The 21,033-nt window shown below is 36.8% G+C and overlaps 1 protein-coding gene across 1 annotated transcript; it reads left to right on the top strand.

Moving 5' to 3' along the window:
- The first annotated feature begins 4,339 nt into the window (after positions 1 to 4,339).
- LOC109070179 (upstream-binding protein 1-like) lies at positions 4,340 to 20,629 on the top strand. Its single transcript, XM_042745501.1, has 17 exons — positions 4,340 to 5,104; positions 9,781 to 9,932; positions 10,034 to 10,107; positions 12,064 to 12,169; positions 12,302 to 12,458; positions 13,250 to 13,257; positions 13,736 to 13,887; positions 14,059 to 14,169; positions 15,089 to 15,202; positions 15,396 to 15,502; positions 15,582 to 15,636; positions 15,741 to 15,834; positions 16,168 to 16,258; positions 16,380 to 16,501; positions 18,053 to 18,195; positions 18,788 to 18,839; positions 18,947 to 20,629. Exons 1-17 carry the CDS (start codon positions 4,989 to 4,991, stop codon positions 18,982 to 18,984), a joined length of 1,692 nt encoding a protein of 563 aa, XP_042601435.1. The 5' UTR covers positions 4,340 to 4,988; the 3' UTR covers positions 18,985 to 20,629.
- The last annotated feature ends 404 nt before the right edge of the window (positions 20,630 to 21,033 follow it).

Raw genomic sequence — 21,033 nt, forward strand, 5'->3', positions numbered from 1 at the left:
AAAAAAAAACACACAAAAACGAATACAAAAAAACACACACACAGAACCAAATTCCAAAAAAAAACAGAACCTGATTGTTCCAGATTCTCTGAATCTTTGGATGATATTATGCACTGTAGATGATGATAACTTCAAACTCTTTGCAATTTTTCTCTGAGAAACTCCTTTCTGATATTGCTCCACTATTTTTCATCGCAGCATTGGGGGAATTGGTGATTCTCTGCCCATCTCGACTTCTCAGAGACACTGCCACTCTGAGAAGCTCTTTTTATACCCAATCATGTTGCCAACTGACCTAATAAGTTGCAAAATGGTCCTCCAGCTGTTCCTTATATGTACATTTAACTTTCCCGGCCCCTTATTGCTACCTGTCCCAACTTTTTTGGAATGTGTAGCAGCTACACATTCCAAAAAAGTTGGGACAGTTAGCAATACTGTAGCTCTCATGAAATCCAAAATGAGCCAATATTTGGCATGACATTTCAAAATGTCTCACTTTCAACATTTGATATGTTATCTATATTCTATTGTGAATAAAATATAAGTTTATGAGATTTGTAAATTATTCCATTCCTCTTTTACTAACAATTCATACATATAAACAACCATTCACAAAAACTGCCTTTATATAGTCTTCAGTGTCAAATGATCCTTCAGAAATCATTGTACTATTCTGATTTGGTGCTTAAGAAACATTTATTATTATTAATTATGAAAACAGTTGTGCTGCTTAATGGTGTTGTGGAAACTGAAACAATTTTTACAGGATTCTTTGATGAATATTAAAAAGAACAGCGTTTATTTGAAATATAAATGTTATGTAAATTATACATTCTTTACTGCCGCCCGTGATCCATGTAATGCACGGTTGCTGAATATAATTAAGAAATTCTTTCCAAAAAATGTTGTGTAGTGAAATGATATTGCAGAGTCACGGAGGGGCGATCGCGTGCGCTGTCTCGGTGGATGAAGTTCACTGCTGATAAACAAGAGCAACAGCGAGACTCGAGGCGAGACTGCTTTGGTCGCTGTCTGTCACTAGTTCTTCAGCACATCGCGGGGTTCCTCGACAGTAATGCAATGTTGTTCTGGGAGCTGCACACAGGGAGCTTTGAGAGTCGACTGCCCTACAGCTGCAGTAACACACGGTAAGACTGAGCGTTACTGAACAACTCTTGTGTTTAATGGAAATTAAGAACGTAACTTTTATCGGTATTTCCGTCTGAATTCATGTTAAGTTTGTTTTCTTTGTATTAAGTTACATAGCCTAAGTGTCACTCTGTGTATTTGTGTGTTCCTATAGCCATTCCCACAAATATATACATATATACATGTCCTAAAATCACTTCACTAAATCACAATCACTAAAATCTGTAATGAGAAATTAGAGTGCAGTAAAGTCAGAACCAGTGAGAAATGTCATTGTGTTCATCCTCTGCACTTTTTGTTGACTTCATTTAGCCATTGCAAACTTTACAAATAGGTCTGAGTGACGCACACTATTCTGCTATTTCCCTGTGTCTCCCACTAAATAGAAACTTATTACATAACTGGCATCCGGAAATTATTCATCTATAAGTCTGCAATATTGTTTCTCAAGGACATTAGTGCCCTCAGTGAAAAAAAAAGAATGAGGTGTTTCCCAGCTGTCTCACAGTGCTGCGACTACATTCCCAGCTGTAAACATCCAAGGCTGTTTTGGTTATAGGTCTGTGGTCTATTTAAGAGAATCTAATGATATTCAAATGCCCGTCTGCCTTCCTGTCCAGACCACCACAACAACAACAGGTTAAAAACACCCAAAATGTGTCCTTAAGTGGCCATCCCTGTTTTCAGAATGGAATTTCAGAGCAAAAACCAAAAGCCAAGGTGGGATCTGAATATCTCATGCTATTGGTCCTCTTTTAGGTCAGTGAAAATGGCTATCTGTCATTTCACAGCAGTGTTGATATGTGACTCATGTGACTCTGGAGCACAAAACCAGTCATAAGTAGCACAAGTATTTTTGTAGCAATAGCAATTGTATGGCTCAAAATTATTGATTTTTCTTTTATGTCAAAAATCATTTGGATATTATGTAAAGATCATATTCCATGAAGATATTCTGTAAATTTCCTACAGTAAACTTCATTTGGACAACTTTAAAGGTGATTTTCTCAATGTTTTGATTTTTTTGCACCTTCAGATTCCAGATTTTCAAATAGTTGTATCTCAGCCAAATATTGTCCTAATAAACCATACATCAATGGAAAGCTTATTTACACAGCTTTCATAGTGTGAGTAAATCTCAATTTCAAAAAACTGACCCTTATGAGTGGTGTGGTCCAGGGTCACATATGGACTTTGGCTATCAGCTGCAGATCTGAGGTTTTGAATATAAATGTGCTGATTGTGTTAAACGTTCTATGATTTAAATGATAAAAAAATAAAATATTCAACAAGTTTGCATTTCTTCCACCAGGTGACATCTCGTTTAAAGGGGTCGTATGATGCGGTTTCAAAGTTTTTCTTTCTCTTTGGAGTGTTACGAGCTGTTCGTGCATAGATAAGATCCCTAAAGTTGCAAAACCCAAAGAGATATTCTTTATAGAAGTTAAGACTCGTCCACTCCTTCCGTAAACGCCTCGTTTAACCACACCCCCACATCTACATCACTGTGTGGGAAGATTTGCATAACACCGGCCAAATGTTCACCACAAAGAACAGAGGAGTAACTTTGATTCTCGCTGTAGTATTGTTGCTGCTGCTGCCATGTTGTGGAGTCGCTGTGTTTCATTAGCGAAACTATTTTGTTTGGCCTTCCAAAAGAGAACACAACTAGAAATCAGTGGTTAAGATGTATTTCCACACTGTTCCAGAACAGTTCAGCCCAAATATTCAGATATGTGCAACGCATTTAATGGAGGACTGTTTTCTGAACTTACAATGCCGGCTGTTCTGACTCACAACCTGTAAGTATGTTTTCATATTTAAAGAATTTGCCACTGATGATTCAAACGCGAGTTTTGAGCAGTGTAGAGTAGCGCTTGTTGTCCTTTCCAGAGTTGGGTATAATGCATTACACAGAAACACATTACTGTAATCTTAGAACCTTTCCTGGTAACACAGTAATGTTACAGTTTAAATTTATGTAATTTGATTACAGTTACTTATGTCAATAAAATTACGTTACTTTTACAGAGGTGATGTGGACATTTACATGTTCGCGCATCTCAAGCCTGGTTTCGCGTGGATGATGATCATAGCGCGCGATGTGCGTGGGTATGATATAGGTGAGCTCAGACGAGAGAGACTGTACCTCGCGTTGGTTTCATATGTTTTAGAGAATATTTGTTTTTGACGTTACTTCCTTAATTTAATAATAGACACTTAAAGCTTTCTTTGGATATAGCCAACTGTATTTCTCATGTCATTTTCGTTCATTTTAGTGACTGGTATCAGGAAGATATTCGCAGAGACTAAGAATGCAGAAAGTGCACCCAATTTGTTTTCTTTATTTTACCAAAAAAAAAAAAAAAAAGAGTTGTTGATATTAGGAGTGTAGGCTATAAAAATAATACTTATGTTTTTTTGTCAATATTAAATTAAATTACTATGAGTTTCTCTTTTGTAGTGCATTTTTTAGTTTGAAAACATGAAAAGTAAACTTGAAAGTTACTTGAAAGTAAAGTAGCTAATTAGTAATCTGATTACTTTTTAAATGAAGTGATCAGTAACGTAATCAAATTACAATTTTAAAGAAGTAATTAGTAATTTGTAGTGGATTACTTTTTTAAGTAACGTGCCCAACACTGCTCGTTTCTCCAATCACAAATGCAGACAAATGGTTTTATGTTTACGCAACGTGTAAAAGGACAATATAAATCATTAAAATCCGTGATTATGTCCCCACTGGATGCATCGTCGTGCTGGGTACTCGAATTTCCGTCACACTCTTGAGGTATTCGGCCAATCACAACGCACTGGATAGCTGGCCAATCAGAGCACACCACGCTTTTCAGAACGATGAGCTTTGTAAAAGTCGACGCGTTTCAGAAGGCGGGGCATAGAGGAGCAAAAATAATGTACAGTATGTGGAAAATAATGTGTTTCTTGAACCTTAAACCGCATAAACACATTTCATTACACCAAATACACAAAATAATGTTCTTTTTAGCAACATCATATGACCCCTTTAATTTATACGCTGCAAGTTAAAGGCTATATTTTGTTTGGAAGCCGAGAGTGACTACAGTGTATCGGAGCGCTAGCCAGGGAGACGATGACGACAGATCCTCGGAAGCTGATTGGCTGAGCGCGGCTCGCAGAGCAACGTGATTGGTTGTCAGATTCCAGACCCAGATCCCTGCTGCAACTCTCTCGCGTTTGGGTTTGAATGGTGGCAGACAGAGGGCCGCGTCCATGTGTGGTGATCCTTGGCCTCTTCCGAAAGATCAGACGGGCGGGTCAGCACAATGAAATTAGGCGAACGTTTCCGGGGAGTAGAGAGCGTAAAGACACCGCACCTCGTTCAGGATTAGATGAAAGCGTGCGAGCTCTGCCAACCCAGTTGCTCGAGCGGACATTGCGTGTGAATGCGGTGACAGTCAACAGCGTCCTCCCACCCTGCTTTATATAATGGAAGATCGCATACAGATATGATGTGCTGCTGATGTACACGGCGTAACATACGGGAGCTGGAAACGGATAATACACGAGGAGGTGTTGCGTGGAGGGTTGAGTTGACTTCGCGACGCCTCGGTTTACCCAGAGACTCTTATTGCTCGCCTGTGTTACTGTGAAACTCAAGCAATGGCGAGGAACACGGCAGTCAGGGATCGAGCCGTTTGCCCTGCTTTCAACAGCTAGCCTTCCGCGGGTGGCCACCTAACCAGCTGTAGTAGGACTAGCTGACTCCTGCGGCAACGCGAGCTCCGCGCAGGTGCGGCGTGTCCGAGGCGAAGCTGGCGGCGCTCCGGTTAGAGTCGGAGGAGAAGGATCTGAGCGCCATGGCGTGGGTGCTGAAGATGGACGATGCTACCATCGAGTCTGGGCTCGTGCACGACTTCGATGCCAGTTTGTCTGGCATCGGCCAGGAGCTCGGGGCTGGCGCGTACAGCATGAGGTTAGAGCAGCATGCAAACCGACCAGCAGCTTCTTCCCAGGAGTCCCTGAGCCGGGGGCGATGCATCTGTGACGGCGAGCTAGTTGGCTAGCTGTCTTGATCGCTGTGCTATAATGCGGACCTCGGGATTCCAGGCGGTTTGTGCTTATAGGTTAAAAATAGAAAATAAAAATCATAATTTGATACAATTATTTATCATTTGGCCCTTCGCGAGATTGTTTTTGTCGTCTGCTAGATGCAATATGGCTATAAGAGAGCTGCTAGAGCTAGCTCAAAACAATAGACAACGAGTTGCATCCTAATGTTGTCTGAAAATCTCGAGAGCTAACGAGACCTGGCATTTGTTTTAATCTGGTTGTAGAGTGTTAATCAGTATTCTCGTGTTCCTTTCGAATAGCCAAAACGTGGTTGCACTGAAACGATAACAAGCGCGTTTGAAGTAATGTTACTTCCTGGAACAGAGTGTTCTTTGAAATGTGTTCTGAGATGCGAAATTAACAGTTATGGAGAATTAGTTTTAGTTTACGAATTGGTTTAAATCTTATATCTTCGCATGTATTGTTTTAAAGGGCATTCAACTGTTTCGTGAATAACACGTTTAATGATTGAAGAAAGTGAGTCGGACGTTGAACTCCATTACGTCATATGATACTGCGCATAGAAGCTGTGATTACGTCATTGAACTGTTAGGGAGACTGAAAGCGTTGATGCAATATTTAAGATGATGGTCATATCCTCGAGATAAAGCCTGTCTGCCTTTTCTATGTACCTTTAGAATAAGGAAATTAAAGCTGAAGTGTGTATTATATTTCTTTTATAAAATATTCATATCCCTGTTTATTATGCAGGCAAACAAGTCATTGGACAATTGATTCTCAAAAGAAATGTAAATACTGTGGCTCAACAGCACCTGCTCTACCAGTGACGCGAGTCTGGGGGCGGGACTCTTTCACACTGACCAATGGCACACAGAGGATTTGGTTTAGGAAACCTGTTAGAAAAAGCCGTAATTGTGGTAATGTTTGATTTTGTTACTGTTATCCAAAATAACCCAAATAAAGAAAAAAAAACTAGGATCCTGCAGGCCACACTTACAAACGTCGCATCATATAACCAAATAAATTCCTGAGGGAACCTGTAGAGTGTGACGCTTGGGTTCTAGAAGTAATCCTTTTCATTTTCTAATTTGGGGGAATTTATTTTAAAAGATAACTAAACCTACTGTGAGCTATGAGGTTGTTAATTGTTAATAATCTGCATTGTTTTCTGTTTTAAAAATTATGTTCATCAGTGAAAAACTACATTAACTATGATTCTGCAAAGAAACTTCCACCAGTCAATGAATCGAAAGCAGAAAATCACACCAAAACAAACTTGTGCCCACACACTTCCATGTAGCACTGAGAATGACGTAAGTGTCAGCCTCCCTTCCTCATAATTTGTAATAAATGAAAAAAAAAAAACAGAACAAAAAAACAAAAATTACACAAAATTACTTCCAAAAGTGCATTTTCTGTTGGCTAAAGTATAGCAACAACATGTAGTCACTGAGAGGCTAAGTAACTGGAAAAGAAATCTCTGATGCGTTCCTATGCGTTTACCTTCTATAAACATTTATTGACTTCATGTAACAAACTGCTTATATACGTAAAAGGACAATTAAGAAGGATTAAAAACATCTAGAGTGGTCAACAGAAATTGATCATTCCCTGCTCCTCACACATCTGTCAAACAGGAAACACAACCAGAGAAATATCCTCTTGCACCCATGTGACCAAACACTTTGAACTGTATAATCACAATATAAAATAAAAGACACATTTACTGCACCTACATCAACTTTCAGGTTGGCCTACTAATTGACATCAGAACTAAACCGCTCTATTTTGCTTAAAAGTAACATGGTTTACCTTTACAGTTTTTTTTTTTTTTTTTTTTTTTTTTTTTTTTTTTTTTTTTTTTTTTTTTTTTTTAAGAAATATCACTATTTAATGTTTTTTAATCTTGTTTTCAGGTGCTACTAATATTATTATAGCCGTTTGTTATTAAGTTGAATCTGACCAGAATCAAACTGTCCAAAACATCACACGCTACAATTTATTCATAATTATCTATTGTTTTTTTTTTCATGAGTTCCAGCTGCATGCCAGGTGCTGCAGCATCCACAGCATAGGAAGAGGCACACCACAATCCCCCTGCATACGTCACAGTTTCATAGGGTATTAATGATGGAGCATATTTAAACTCTATATGTCGCTTTTCCAAATCACCAGCAGCCTTCGCTATTCCCTTTTGGCCACAAGGAGTTTGAAATGTGGTCACTGCGTGATAGGAATACACATTATGCGCCTGAGGTCAGGTTCCATGGAACGGTTACTCTGGGATGTGGTGGGCTTCTGGAGGTTGTGGTGGAAAGAGCAACATCAGCACTTTCCCTGGAGCGCTCTGTTATTCTGCAAGTGTGCATATGCAAGTGTCTGAAATGCTTTGTGTGAGAGAGTATAGTCAGTGGTTGAGTTTACATTCTGTGGAGTATTTGTTAGTGGTGGGAGCGCTGTAGTGTGAGACATCGGGAAGAGGGCTGTTCACATGCCCCCCCCCGTGATATCAAGTTTCTTGCTACTCTTCCAGCGCCCTGCAGATTTGCAGTTGACACAGTCCTCTATTGGTGTTAGAGGACCAGACAGTGTTTTTGGGTCACTGAGGCATAACCTGGCCACAGACTTTAGGTTAAAACATGCATACATGTGTTAGAGAAAGTGTTTTGTGACTGCTATTTAGGTATTTTTAAACATTTTAATCACATTTTTGCAGACACCATTGTCTGTTACACTGTCCTGCTTTTAGATTTTATATAGGAAATTCTTAATGGATTTTTTTTATTGTGCTGTAAGAGTTTATTGTTTGTCATTGTATTTTATTACATTTAATTCAACTAATTTTAGTTTTCATTGTATTGTTTTTCAGTTATTTTAACAAAATAGCATAAATGTGTTATATTGGCCATTAATTGTTGCCCAGAAAATTCAATAATTATTGGCTTATCAGTATCAGGCAGAATTTAAATATTGCTCCATTCATAATGAAAATAGTGTTGGTATTGATGTTGCATAATAATAATAATAATTGTATATTTTATTTATATGACAATCTTTTTGCATTGGCTAGTTCATTTAAAATGGTTCCATGACATTTTTAAAACAAATACAAAATTCCATGTAGTTTCTGATTTAATGAGGTCATGAAACCTGCATGCACGATTATAAAAGAATGATCAAAATGCTGTTTAAAAATAATTTTAAATTAACTATAACATGTCACACTGCAGGCAGCTGCCCTTATATTTCTAACTTTTGTGAGGTATGGACAGGAATATAAAATTTTCTGCATTTGCAGGCGTTTTCAATGAACAGGGTGGGATAAGTTCAAATTCCAGATATCATGGAGATATGCTTATTGTTTTCCTGCTGTGTCTGTAAGTCAGTGCTGTGACGGGGTGCTAATGTGGTGTTTTCGTGTTGCGTTTGAGGTAATTGAGGGTGTGAGATGCTGATTATCTAACTTGCGATCATGTGGAATGAGCAGCTGTGGAACGGAATGTTACAGTGGAGCTGCTCATATTTCAGAAAACACTTGCAGATTGGTGGTCAGGAAGGTTCCTGCGGGCAGCACTCTTACAAACGTCACGTCATGTCAAACAGACTGCCAGCTAACTGACTCAGCGTCTTTAGCTGTCACCGCACTGACCTGATACATACCGCCTGTGTGTGTGTGAGTGTGGCAAAGCAGTGTCAAGCTCAGAGCCACGGCCTTATATATAAAATATAATAATATTTTGGGCTAAATATTGTGTAAATTATTTGTTCATTGTTAATTGTTTGATATTGTGTACATATTACCATCAAAATTTTGGGGTCAGTAAGATTTTTTTTTTTTTTTTTGCTGTTTTTGAAGGAAGTCTGTTATGATCAAAGCTGCATTTGTATAAAAAAAAAAAAAAAAAACCTGTGAAATATTATTACCATTTAAACTTTTCTGTTTGAGCATTTTTTAACTATAATTTATTACTCATCACAAATCATAATAATAAGCCTACATTGTCACAAAAAAACACATAAAACAATCAAATATGCTTAATATGCACCAAAGAAACATTTCTTATTTTAATGAATAACAAGTTTGGGGGAAAACAGCATTTATTTGAAATAAAAATGTTAACATTATAAATGCTTTACTGTTATTTTTGAACACATTTATGCATCCTTGCTCTATTATTTTGTTTTTTTAAAAAATCACACTGACCCCAAACATTTGAACAGTATTTTAATCTTTTAATACACATTAAGTACATTTTAATGTACATTTAAACATAGAAAAGCTCTCCAAAGTGCTGAACAAAGTAAAAGAAAGTTAAAGACCAAACAAAACAGGCAATAAAAATGTAAACCTGCCTTTTGTTTTATTTTTATTTCCTAGCAGTCTGATGAGAATATGTCTTTATATGTTTGTGGTTCAGAAGTATGCAAGAGCGGTCATGTGTCTATAGGTGTAAGCAGACGGGGGCTCCCCATATACCTGTTTCCATGACAACCATTTCCATACTGATGGGAGAGGTCCTGTGGTTCTAACTGACAAATTTCGTAACTTCCGTTTCTCTTTGTGTTTGTTTTCCTCAGTGATGTGTTGGCTCTGCCCATCTTTAAGCAGGAAGATGTTAGCGTTCCTGTGGAGTCTGACGCCAAGAATCCTCCGTTTCAGTATGTGCTGTGTGCCGCCACGTCCCCTGCTGTTAAACTGCACGAGGAGACGCTCACCTACCTAAACCAAGGTATGCTTTTCATTAAATATATTTCTTTCTCTGGTCCTTAAAGAATACCAAGACCCTTGTTGAGAAGATATTCAGTAACACGCTGCCCTCTCCCTCTGTAGGCCAGTCGTATGAGATCCGATTGCTTGATAATAGGAAAATAGGGGAGATGCCTGAACTCAACAAGACTGTTAAGGTGAGAGATTGTGTGTGTTTTATCAGTGCTGTGCACTTGTGGTTTTGTGTGGTGTGGCTCCTGCACTGGTATTCAGTGAATCTACAGCATCTTGGGAAAATGAATTATATTTTAAGTTGAGAGTTTGCCATATAAATTGAAATTGGAGAGGAAAAAAATTAACGTGAATATTTGTTCTACAGAGTAGTTCAAATGAACTGGTATGTTTTTTATGACCAGTATGATTTTTTTTTTTTTTTTATTCATACTTTTTTAAAGATTTATTTCTGTTTTTTTTAATTTTAGAATAGCTAAATGGTTGATCACAAACCTTTTAAGGTGAATGGATGCTTTATAAGACTAAAATTGCGATGAATATTAAAAAATAATAATGAAAAAATATTTGAGTGACACATTAAAGGGATAATTTACCCAAAAATGGAAATTCTGTCATTATTTATTCTCCCTCATGTCATTCCAAACCTGTAAGATCTTTGGAACACAAATTAAGATATTTTTGATGAAATCCGAGAGCTTTCTGACCTTCCCATAGACAGCAACACAAATGACATGTTCAAGGACATTGTTAAAATAGTCTATGTGACATCAGTGGTTCAACCATAATTTTATGAAGTTACATGAATACTTCTTGTGCACAAAGAAAACAAAAATAACACCTTTATTCAACAATTTCTTCTCTTCCGTGTGAGTCTTTTGAAGTGCATTCATGTGTGGCTCTGAGGGTTTGAAAACTCAGATTTCATCAAAAAATATCTTAATTTGTGTTCTGAAGATGAACGGCAGTCTTAAGGGTTTGTAACGCCATGAGGGAGAATAATTCATGACAGAATTTTCCTTTTTGGGTGAACTAACCCTTTAAGTTATTTGTGTTTACTGACACAGTTTTGTAATGTCCATTTATCTGTAAACATTATTATTATTATTATTATTAATATTATTATTAATATTATAAAATAATATACACTGCCCATCCAAAAAATAAGTCACCACCCGGATTTAACTAAGCAAATAGTTAAGATCCTCCCATTGGATAATTACTGGATGGATGATTATGTTATGTGCCCACAGAATGAGGTCAGCTGACTGCCTGAATATACTGCATGACCAGGTTATTCCATCAATTAATTTTTTCTTCCCTGATGGCACGGGAATATATTTCAAGATGACAATGCCAGGATTCATCGGGCTCCAATTGTGAAAGAGTGGTTCAGTGAGCATGCAACATTATTTTCAAATATGGATTGGCCACCACAGAGTCCAGAGTCAGACCTTTACCCCAATGAGAATTTTTGGGATGTGCTGAAGAAGACTTTGCGCAGCGGTCCGACTCTCCCATCATCAATACAAGATCCTGGCGAAAAATTAATGCAACTCTGGACGGGAATAAATCTTGTGACATTGCAGAAGCTTATCGAAATGATGCCACAGCAAATGCGTCCCATAATTAAAGCTAAAGGCAGTCCAACGAAATATTAGAGTGTGTGACTTTTTTTGGACGGGCAGTGTATCTTAAATTATATATTTTTTTTTATGTAGATTTAAAATCTTTACTATCACTTTTGATCAATTTAATGCATGAGTGCTAAATAAAAATATTTTCTTTAAAATATAAATCTTTCTGATCCCAAACTTTTGACCAGTAAATAGACACATTTTTTCTTCCATCGTCTTTGCTGGTCACATGGCATTTCTTTGAATGATTTGTGTCTCAAACTACTTTTTTGAATCAGTCTGAGGAATCCTTCACTGGTTTAACCACAGTGGAAATCTACACAGTCTTTTTTAATCATCAAATTCAATCCCGGCTACAACATCGCAACTAGGATAAAATGTCATTTGTTTTGCTGTGGTGATTCAGCAGTGCAGGAAGGACGGGTATGGTGTATGTCTCTTTAAGTGTGCTGCTTGTTCTGATGGTTTTGTGTTTGTGTGTGTTTGGTTTGGGGTGAATTATAGAGTATAGTTAGGGTGGTTTTCCATGACCGAAGGCTTCAGTACATGGAGCACCAGCAGCTGGAGGGCTGGAAATGGAATCGGCCTGGCGACCGCCTCCTCGACATCGGTGAGAGCTTATGTGTTTACTTGAGTTTGCTGCCATCAATTTGCTCAGTCTTTTTGATTCATCAGGTAAATAGTATCAAAGCAGCATGAAGTCACGTCAGGTCTTTTACAGTGCGTCATGTGTTTGTTACAGATATCCCCATGTCAGTTGGCATCACTGAGCCCTGCACACACCCGTCACAGCTAAACGCTGCAGATTTCCTGTGGGATCTCTCCAAGCGAGCGTCTGTGTTTGTGCAGGTAAACCCAAATTCAAGATCAAACCACAAACATGCAGCCATGTTGTTATAGTTTAAAGGTTACAGAAACATACAGAGTTTCAGTTTGAAATGACATTTCCAAATAGCTCTTGGAGCAGCCTGATGTATGAGGTACAGTGTTGCAACAAGTGTAATAAAACATTACGGACATAATGTTTTATTACACTTTTGCAACACTGTGTAATAATATTTTTCTGCATATACCTGTTGATAATTAAGGAAATCAACAGTTGGGAATGACACTATTTTACAACTAATTGTACACATTTTAGGACTTTTTTAATGTAAGCACGCTTGATTTGTAAATGTAAATAGGTTGGACAAAAGATTTTTTTATTCAAAAATCAGAATTGCATTAGATTGCTTTTTTTATTATATTATTAATATTAACCTATATATATAAAGCAATTATTTCTGCCTGTCTACCATATATATATATATACATACATACACATACATATGTTAACTTTAATAAGAAATACCTTAACATGACAAGCCTTTTTTAATTTTAATGTAATTTAATATTTAACATTTAAAAAAATAAGTGCATCTTCAGTGTTCTATGTATATTACATTAAATTACATTTATATTGAATTAAATCATTAAAATAATATTACCATTATAATACTGTATCATTATCAGTATTTTGCTGTGGTATTAAAATTGGAATTAAGAATTGTGAAATTTTTATTACATTGATATCAAGTACTGAAACTTTGATGTTTATACAACCTTATTTAGGACATATGACTTGAATTTGGTTGAATAATAATTCGCTGTTTGCTCTACAATGCTTCTCTGTGGAACTTTCTTATACTAGTTGCCCCTGTATAATTTTACTAATTATGTTTCTGCAAAAATTGAGCACATGAATGTGCAGTTAAGCATTCACTGGTGTTTAATGCTTAAGGTCAATATTAAATTCTGGCTGTCAAGATCCTCACAGCTGTTTTGTGTAGTTAATGGATAGAACATACCTGAAGCACAATCTCATTGGCCAGAAATTCTCTCTCACACTCAAAGAAGCTATGTAGATGTTGTAGATGTGCCAATAGCGTCAGACATATTTGAGATGATCTTAAAGTCCCAGACATGTTGGAGAGAGTCTGATTAGGGCTACTAGCTCTTTGACATTATCTCTTGACCTTCGATCAAGTTTCCAACATCTGAATATCATTCCAGTTGATTAAAAACATATCTGGCACATCCTAATCTGTGCAATGGATGCCAAGGATCTTCTCAAGAGTGCTTCAGGAACCGATCATGTGTTCCACATTAATTATCTTTCCTTCCTTCCCTTATTGAGTTCATTGCATCAGTACAGAGTTCACCCCGCGGAAACACGGTGGAGAGAAAGGAGTTCCGTTCCGGATCCAGATTGACACTTTTAAACAAAATGAAAGCGGAGAGTACACCGAGCACCTGCACTCCGCCAGCTGCCAGATCAAAGTCTTTAAGGTGATGCCACATGCATGCAAACATGCATTAAATGCAAGGAAATATCTGTGATGATTGCAGATCTGAATCCATTTCACCTTTGTGTTTCCTACATTGAATGCTTAATGGGTATGTTTTGAAGCATTAATGTGACATTGAAGTCTATTGTAACTTATACTCTCCTATTAACAGCCAAAGGGAGCAGACAGAAAACAAAAAACAGACCGGGAGAAGATGGAGAAAAAGACTGTGCAGGAGAAAGAAAAATATCAACCCTCTTATGACACCACTATTTTGTCAGAGGCAAGAATATTCAAGTATTTTTGGTTTTGTTTTGACACCTATTAATTACCTATTATTACTGACACCTGTTGACATGGATACAGCATTACATATAAAATAAAAAAAACTACTACTGGCTACTAATGGTAAAAATAGCCTCTTCTTAGATGTATATGTCACCCTTGATTAATTTAGACCGATAATAAGGGGTTGCTGAGATAAAGCAAAGAGCATTTAGCTGGTCACGTTACAGCCACCATATGGCAAGGACAACTTTATATCGAGTTTAACATCAGTGGCCTAAAATTAAATGTGACTGAAGTCTCCATCTTAAGTCAGTGTACATCATTTCACACATATAGTATAAATACTATTCATGCCTGTAGGAACTTTCCCCTTATTTCAGAAACAGTATTATTTTAGAATTATTTCTGTGCTATTCTAGTATTTAATTATATTTTGATTTAGCTTTTATTTTTTATATTTCAGTTTTCATTTTAGTTTGTTTTTGCTTCTGTTTTCTTAATATTTCTTCTTAGCTTTAATTTTAGTTTTATTAGTTTTAGTCTTTCCACTTATTATATTTCATTTAGTTGCCAAGGCAACATTTCTAATTTTCATTTGTTTTTTTTGTTTTTTTATCTAATATATGTAGTTTAATTAATTTGAACTTTTTCAGTTAACCATAATAAGTCTTGATTCGAAATAAAAACTGTTGATGAACATTTCTTCCATTTTATCACCTATAACTAGCAAAGAGCAAATCATGGTTAATGGTTATAACAAGTTTTTAGCTGTTGAAAAAAGGGACAAGCCCTTTAATATGTTTTACCTAAACTTCCTGTTTCAGGAGGAAGAACATCAACACAGGTCAGAAAACTGACTGTATTCAAATTTACATGTCTGTGTTTTCACTGTGGTTTATCTTTTTTTTGTGCAGACTCGATTGGAGCCTGTGATTGAGGAGGCTGTAGAACATGAGCTAAAGAAATCCAGCAAGCGGACACTTCCTGCAGACTGTGGCGATTCCATCGCCAAAAGCAAAAGAGGAAGTGTAAGTGCCCACTCACCTCTGCTGCGTTAACAGTTCACTCATTCTAAACTCCAAAACATGGTTCATATTTGTTTTTAGATCAGTGTCCTTCATCGATGTGTGGCGGCTCATACATTAGTCTGACATCAGAATTCAGTTTTGTTTTGGATCACTTTGGACTTTTTCTCACATATCTCTCTTTCTCTCATTGTAGTGCTCTCCGTGGCCAGATAATGCATACGTCAACCCCAACACAGCAGCTACACCGACCTTCACCTCCAGCACACACTCCTACAGCAGTAGCAGCACAGTTCCAGACAGGTGACACACTCATGTTTCTTTTACATTGTGCTATGAACCACAGTTAAGCTTTACCTAATGCTTGTACTTTTGTTTTTAGTGAGTCATCTTCACCTAACCATCAAGGGGATCTTGGTAGCCTCATGTCTATGGAGGTTTGTACATGTTTTTATATTAAATCTTTACTATTTTGCCTTAAAAGATGCACGTTTGTTTTTCTGTTGCATCTGAAAAAAATGTATCTCTGAACATTTTGCAGTCTCTGAGTCCCGCAGCATCTATACAGGACACACAAAAGTGGCTGCTTAAGAACAGATTTAACTCATACAGTCGTATTTTCACCCATTTCTCAGGTATTTACACAGTTTCTGTATTCTAAGTCATGAACAAATGACTCTTCTGGTTCTTTTAATGAATAGTCCAAAAAGATAAGTTACCAGTTTAAAACAATCTGAAACGGTTGCCTAATATAATTTAAAACAACCTCTTTCAAACATAATCAAATAGGGCATTACAACTGAAATATCGAAATAGACTGAATCAGAATTTAATAGAATCTAGAGTTCTGAGTCAGAATCCAGTGGAAAGGGGAAATCTGTGTAATTATCCAGCCCTAATAGACACAGTATTTAATTATAAGTAGTTATTAAAAGGACCAATTTGATACGATTGATTTTTCATCGTAGGTTCTGATCTACTGAAATTAACTCGTGAGGATTTAGTCCAAATTTGTGGTGCAGCTGATGGAATCAGACTCTACAATGCACTTAAGTCAAGGTATGATTAAAAAAAAAAAATCACAAGTGACGTTAATATATGACTGAGGAGTCTTCTTACCATTCTGAATGTGTAAACTAAAGAATTCTGTTCACATTGTGTGTGTTTGTGTCCCGTACAGAGCAGTGCGTCCCAGACTCACAGTTTACGTGTCCCTGGAGGCGTCTCAAAGTGAGAGCCCTCTGCTGGAGAAACGTGGCCACAGCAAAAACGGCGAACACAGCAGTCCAACATCCATACCTGGTATATAAATATCAATCGTGGAGACTTGCACAGCCATTCTTAACACGCCACAATCATAACAAATAAATAACATCTATTGTGTTGTAACAACAAACATGCAGTGCAGCATTATTCAGCAGCACTGAATTGCTTGATCTATTGTACGAACCTTCATAACCTTTCCACCAAAGTATTACAAATGGTTAACCAAAAAGTGTTCATTTCCTTTTTTTGATACTTAATACCACATGATGTAAAAAATGTAAGCTGCATGACTTAATCAAAATGTAATGTAGTGCTCTCGGTTTGCCTGATTTTTTTCTGATATTGCCAACTGTTGTTGTTTTATGTTGCCAGTGTTAAATGCATTCACAATAATGAACATTTTTCAGTCTAATAATTACTGAAAACCCCACAATCATACACATTAGGCTGTTACATTACAATATTCAAACTATTACAAGATAAATTGTAGGGCAGACGTGAGACAAATTTAGCAATTCAAAAGTTAAGTTCAGTATGTTTTTTTTTTTTTTTTTTTTTTGAAATTAATAGCAAGAATGCAATAAATTGATCAAAAGCGACAGTAAAGCTTTTAATGTTGTTACAAAAAAGTCTGCTGTTCTTTTTAACTTTCTATTTATGAAAAGAATTACTGAAAAAAATGTCACTGACAGTTTACGTAAAAATATTGAGCAGCACAACTTTTTTAACACTGATAATAATAAGAAATGTTTCTTTGAATGATTTCTGAAGGATCATATGACACTAAAGACATAAGTAATGCCTGCTGAAAATTCAGCTTTGCCATCACAGAAATAAATACCATGTTGAAATATATTAAAATAGTTATTTTTATTATATTAAAATGGTTATTTTCAATTGTAATAATATTTCGCTGTATTACTGTATTTTTAATCAAATAAATGCAGTCTTGGTGAGAATAAGAGACGTTTAAAAAAAAAAGCCTTTTGTAAAATATAAAAAGCTTTAAATGTAAAAATATATATATAAAATTATATATATAGAATAATAATCTTACCGACTCCAAACTATTAACGGGTAGTTTGTAAGATAAGGTGAAACCATAAATAAAGCCATAATAATAAAAAAAAAATGTGATCCTCATCCTGCTCTCGAAAACACAACACCATAACAACTGACATTTGACACTGCAATTAGACCACACCTCAAACCCGACATCATTCTTTCTGTAGCCACTTCTAATAACAGACTTAAAACACTGTGCTCAGACCCCAAACTCATTTGCCAAGAAATAATCAGGTTACCTAATTACTGGTTGCCTAATAAATGAATTCTATAGAAATTCACAGATGAATATGTTTAATTTTTGATAAATTAAGTATTTAATGTTTTCTCAAACACATTGCATCACAGCCAATTGTAAAATTGTTCCAAATTCCATCATTTTTGTCTTTCATTAAATAGGTCAAACCCTTTCTGTTTGTATTCTTTTGGTTCTGCGGATGTAATATGTTTTTATTTAGGTCAGTCTACTGTGAAATCTACAATCATTGTTGGTCTTGTTTTAAAATGTGTCTGTTTGTTTAGTTTACCACGCTCTTTACCTTGAGGAGATGACCGCTTGCGAGCTAACTAGGAAAATCTCCAGTGTCTTGGCATTGCCGCTGTCCCACATCAGCCAAGTCTACAAACAGGGGCCCACAGGGATACACATACTACTCAGCGACCAGGTAAACACAGACCTACATCACAGACTCATGCAGCCAGAAACAGTCTCTTTTCTTTCCCTGTTATCAGGTAGCGGAAGTAAGTTGGCCAACTGTGGCTGCTCATTTGAATAATGTTTTGCATCATGCCACAGATAAAAGACACTTCGTTGTAGACTTTTTTTTTTTTCTGCTGTCATCCTTTGTCATGAATAACTGGATCATGTAGGTGAAGAACATCATGTGACAGATTTGTCTAGTGAATGGTGATGCCGTGTATTAATGGAACAGAATGCAAATTACACTCATCAAGGCTACATTTATTTACATTTATATTACAATGTAAAACACTTTTCTATTTTAAAATGTATTCCTCTAATTGCAAAACTGAATTTTCAGCAGCTATATATCTTATATATCATACTCTTATGAAATTACTGTAGCAACAAATGCTACTGACTACACTTAACACTGATATGATTTAAAATTTAGTCCTAAAGATCATTTTTGGGACAAACCTGTGTAGTGCGAAGAAGACCTTAGTACCTCATATATCCTTATATATAAGATAATGCCTTACAATCTTTTTTTTTTTTTTTTTTTTTTTTGCTTACAGTTGGTTTATAACTTCCCAGATGAGAGCAGCTTCATTGTCAGCACAATACAAGGTAAAACATTTTCAAACAACAGAGACTCTATGGCGGAAGCATTTCATTAAACCCCCTCGCTGCTTTTCTTGTTCTCCAACATTTCTGTGACTTTTATTCATCCTCAGATGACACCAGTGATGGATTTCACCTAGTCCTGAAGTAGAGCTGCTGCAAGCAACGTGAAGCAGAGTGTGATGACATCTCAAGGCTCCATACTGCCATTCTTGAGCATTGAACATGTTCCCTCCATCCTCCTCTCTCTTCCTTTCCTCATCTCTCTCTCTCGTTCTTCACGTCTCGCACGTTGGAGGAGAGAGATAGCCGGGGTTGGGCAGGGCCTCCTAACTGTTAGAATCTGACTTCAGTGTGTGAATTGTTTCATATTGAAAACACTTAAACTGATGCCAGTGTGTACGAGCGGTGGGCTTTTAAGTATGTGTGCGAGTGCGTTTTTAAAGGTTGAATCGGGAGGGATGGAGGTGGGCAGAAACAGCAAGGAAGTGGAGGAGAATTGTGACCACTTTTACTTCAGCATGGTGTTCGTGGAAGAATCTGAGCATCCGGCGCCGCGATACGGCTGTGTTCAGACTCTGTCCTCACTTTGCTAATTATGAACGTACAGTACTTGAGTTTGTCTGCGAGTTGTCAACCGTTTTGCTTCCTGCCCCTTCGGATTGGCCTGCAGACCCCATCACAAACCCCACGGTAGATAGTAACGACCTCTTTTTCCAATGTGGGGAAATGCGTCCTGACTTAGGCATGCGCAGGACGTCTTTATGTCTGTCTGGATGAAATAATTCCTTGAGTTTGAGTACGGTGCCCTGCAGCTAGCGTGAGGTTGTGAGACTCAAGTTTCGGCTGTATCCTACTCTCGTAGATGACATTGTCAATGCTGATGTCGTTTTCCAATTCCTCTCTCAAGACCAATCGTTTCTGGTGCCATTGTTTCTGTTGACTAGATTCTGTTAGTTTCTTAGCATTTACTTTGTGCTTAGCGGGATGAATTAAGCGTCACCTGGTTCCACATGTTTAGAATTAAATGAGGGTTTTTAGATTGTGATTGTCGTGCTTCGTATTCTCTGTGCCCGGTAACTGCATACCTGCCCTTTATAGTAGCTCCTGGCACAGATTATAACACGATTATTGATAAATGTGCACAATCACAAGCAGCCATAAATTATATTTCCCATAATGCCTTTGCTTTCTATTATCTTAATTATTTGACCTAGGACATGAGGTCGGCTGGTGCTTTTCTAAATGCACACGTGGTTTACTGTCAGCTGCTCCAGTTAAACCTAGCCATCATGTCTGCGGTCAGCAAGCCTCTTTTTTTTCCTTCTTAAATAAAGACTGACTCCATAGGTCTCATATCTCAGTAGTCATGTATTGGGCAGCTGTGCTTTGGCATGTACTGTGCTTATTATTGCCACTTTATAGAGGAGCATGGTTGTAAGAATGTTGACTCCTTTTAATTCTCATAAAAAGAACAAAAAAAAAGGAATGACCAAGTCTGCACTGAAACTGATACCACAATGAAATGGATACTTAGCTGTTGTTGGATGCTCACTTAGACTATTGGTGTATACAATGTTTCCAGGTTGAACAAATCATCCAAGTCTAAATCCATGAAGAGGTGTGTTCTCTTCCTCTGATCAAATGCTGTGGATCACCGGACTGTCCTCTGCGTTTCCGTGATGATAATCATGGTGCCCTCATGTCACTGTCTGTCTAAAGAAGCCTCTCTTCCATAGAGGGTGCTGAGATGTACACAATTAATGCCTGTACCAGAAATAAAAATAATTTTCATATATTGTCTCTGAAGTACTTCTATTGTGAAGTAAGAGGATAATTAATTTGATAGTTAATTATTTTTAAGGGAAACCGGGGTAAAATTGTTTTATTTAAGCTGTTTTCTAGAAGAAGAAAAAAAGAAATGAGTGTTAAAAATAATGTTCTTAATTTGAAGGATGTCTGCAATTAAATTAGAAGACATTCATAACATAGGAACATAATAAATATGAATTATTAATGCACATCTAATTTTGTAATAGTATTCATTTAAAGGCAGAGCTATGATACATGGGGAAAATCTTTATTAACTAATTTAAATGATTTTGTACATTGGCATTTCACCAACATGTATGAAATTCAAAATTAGATTTGTTGGTTAAATTAATTTAGTGTGCAATGTAGATACATTTATTTTGACACT

The sequence above is a fragment of the Cyprinus carpio genome, chromosome B19, assembly GCF_018340385.1.
Source record: "Cyprinus carpio isolate SPL01 chromosome B19, ASM1834038v1, whole genome shotgun sequence".
Lineage (NCBI taxonomy): Eukaryota > Metazoa > Chordata > Actinopteri > Cypriniformes > Cyprinidae > Cyprinus > Cyprinus carpio.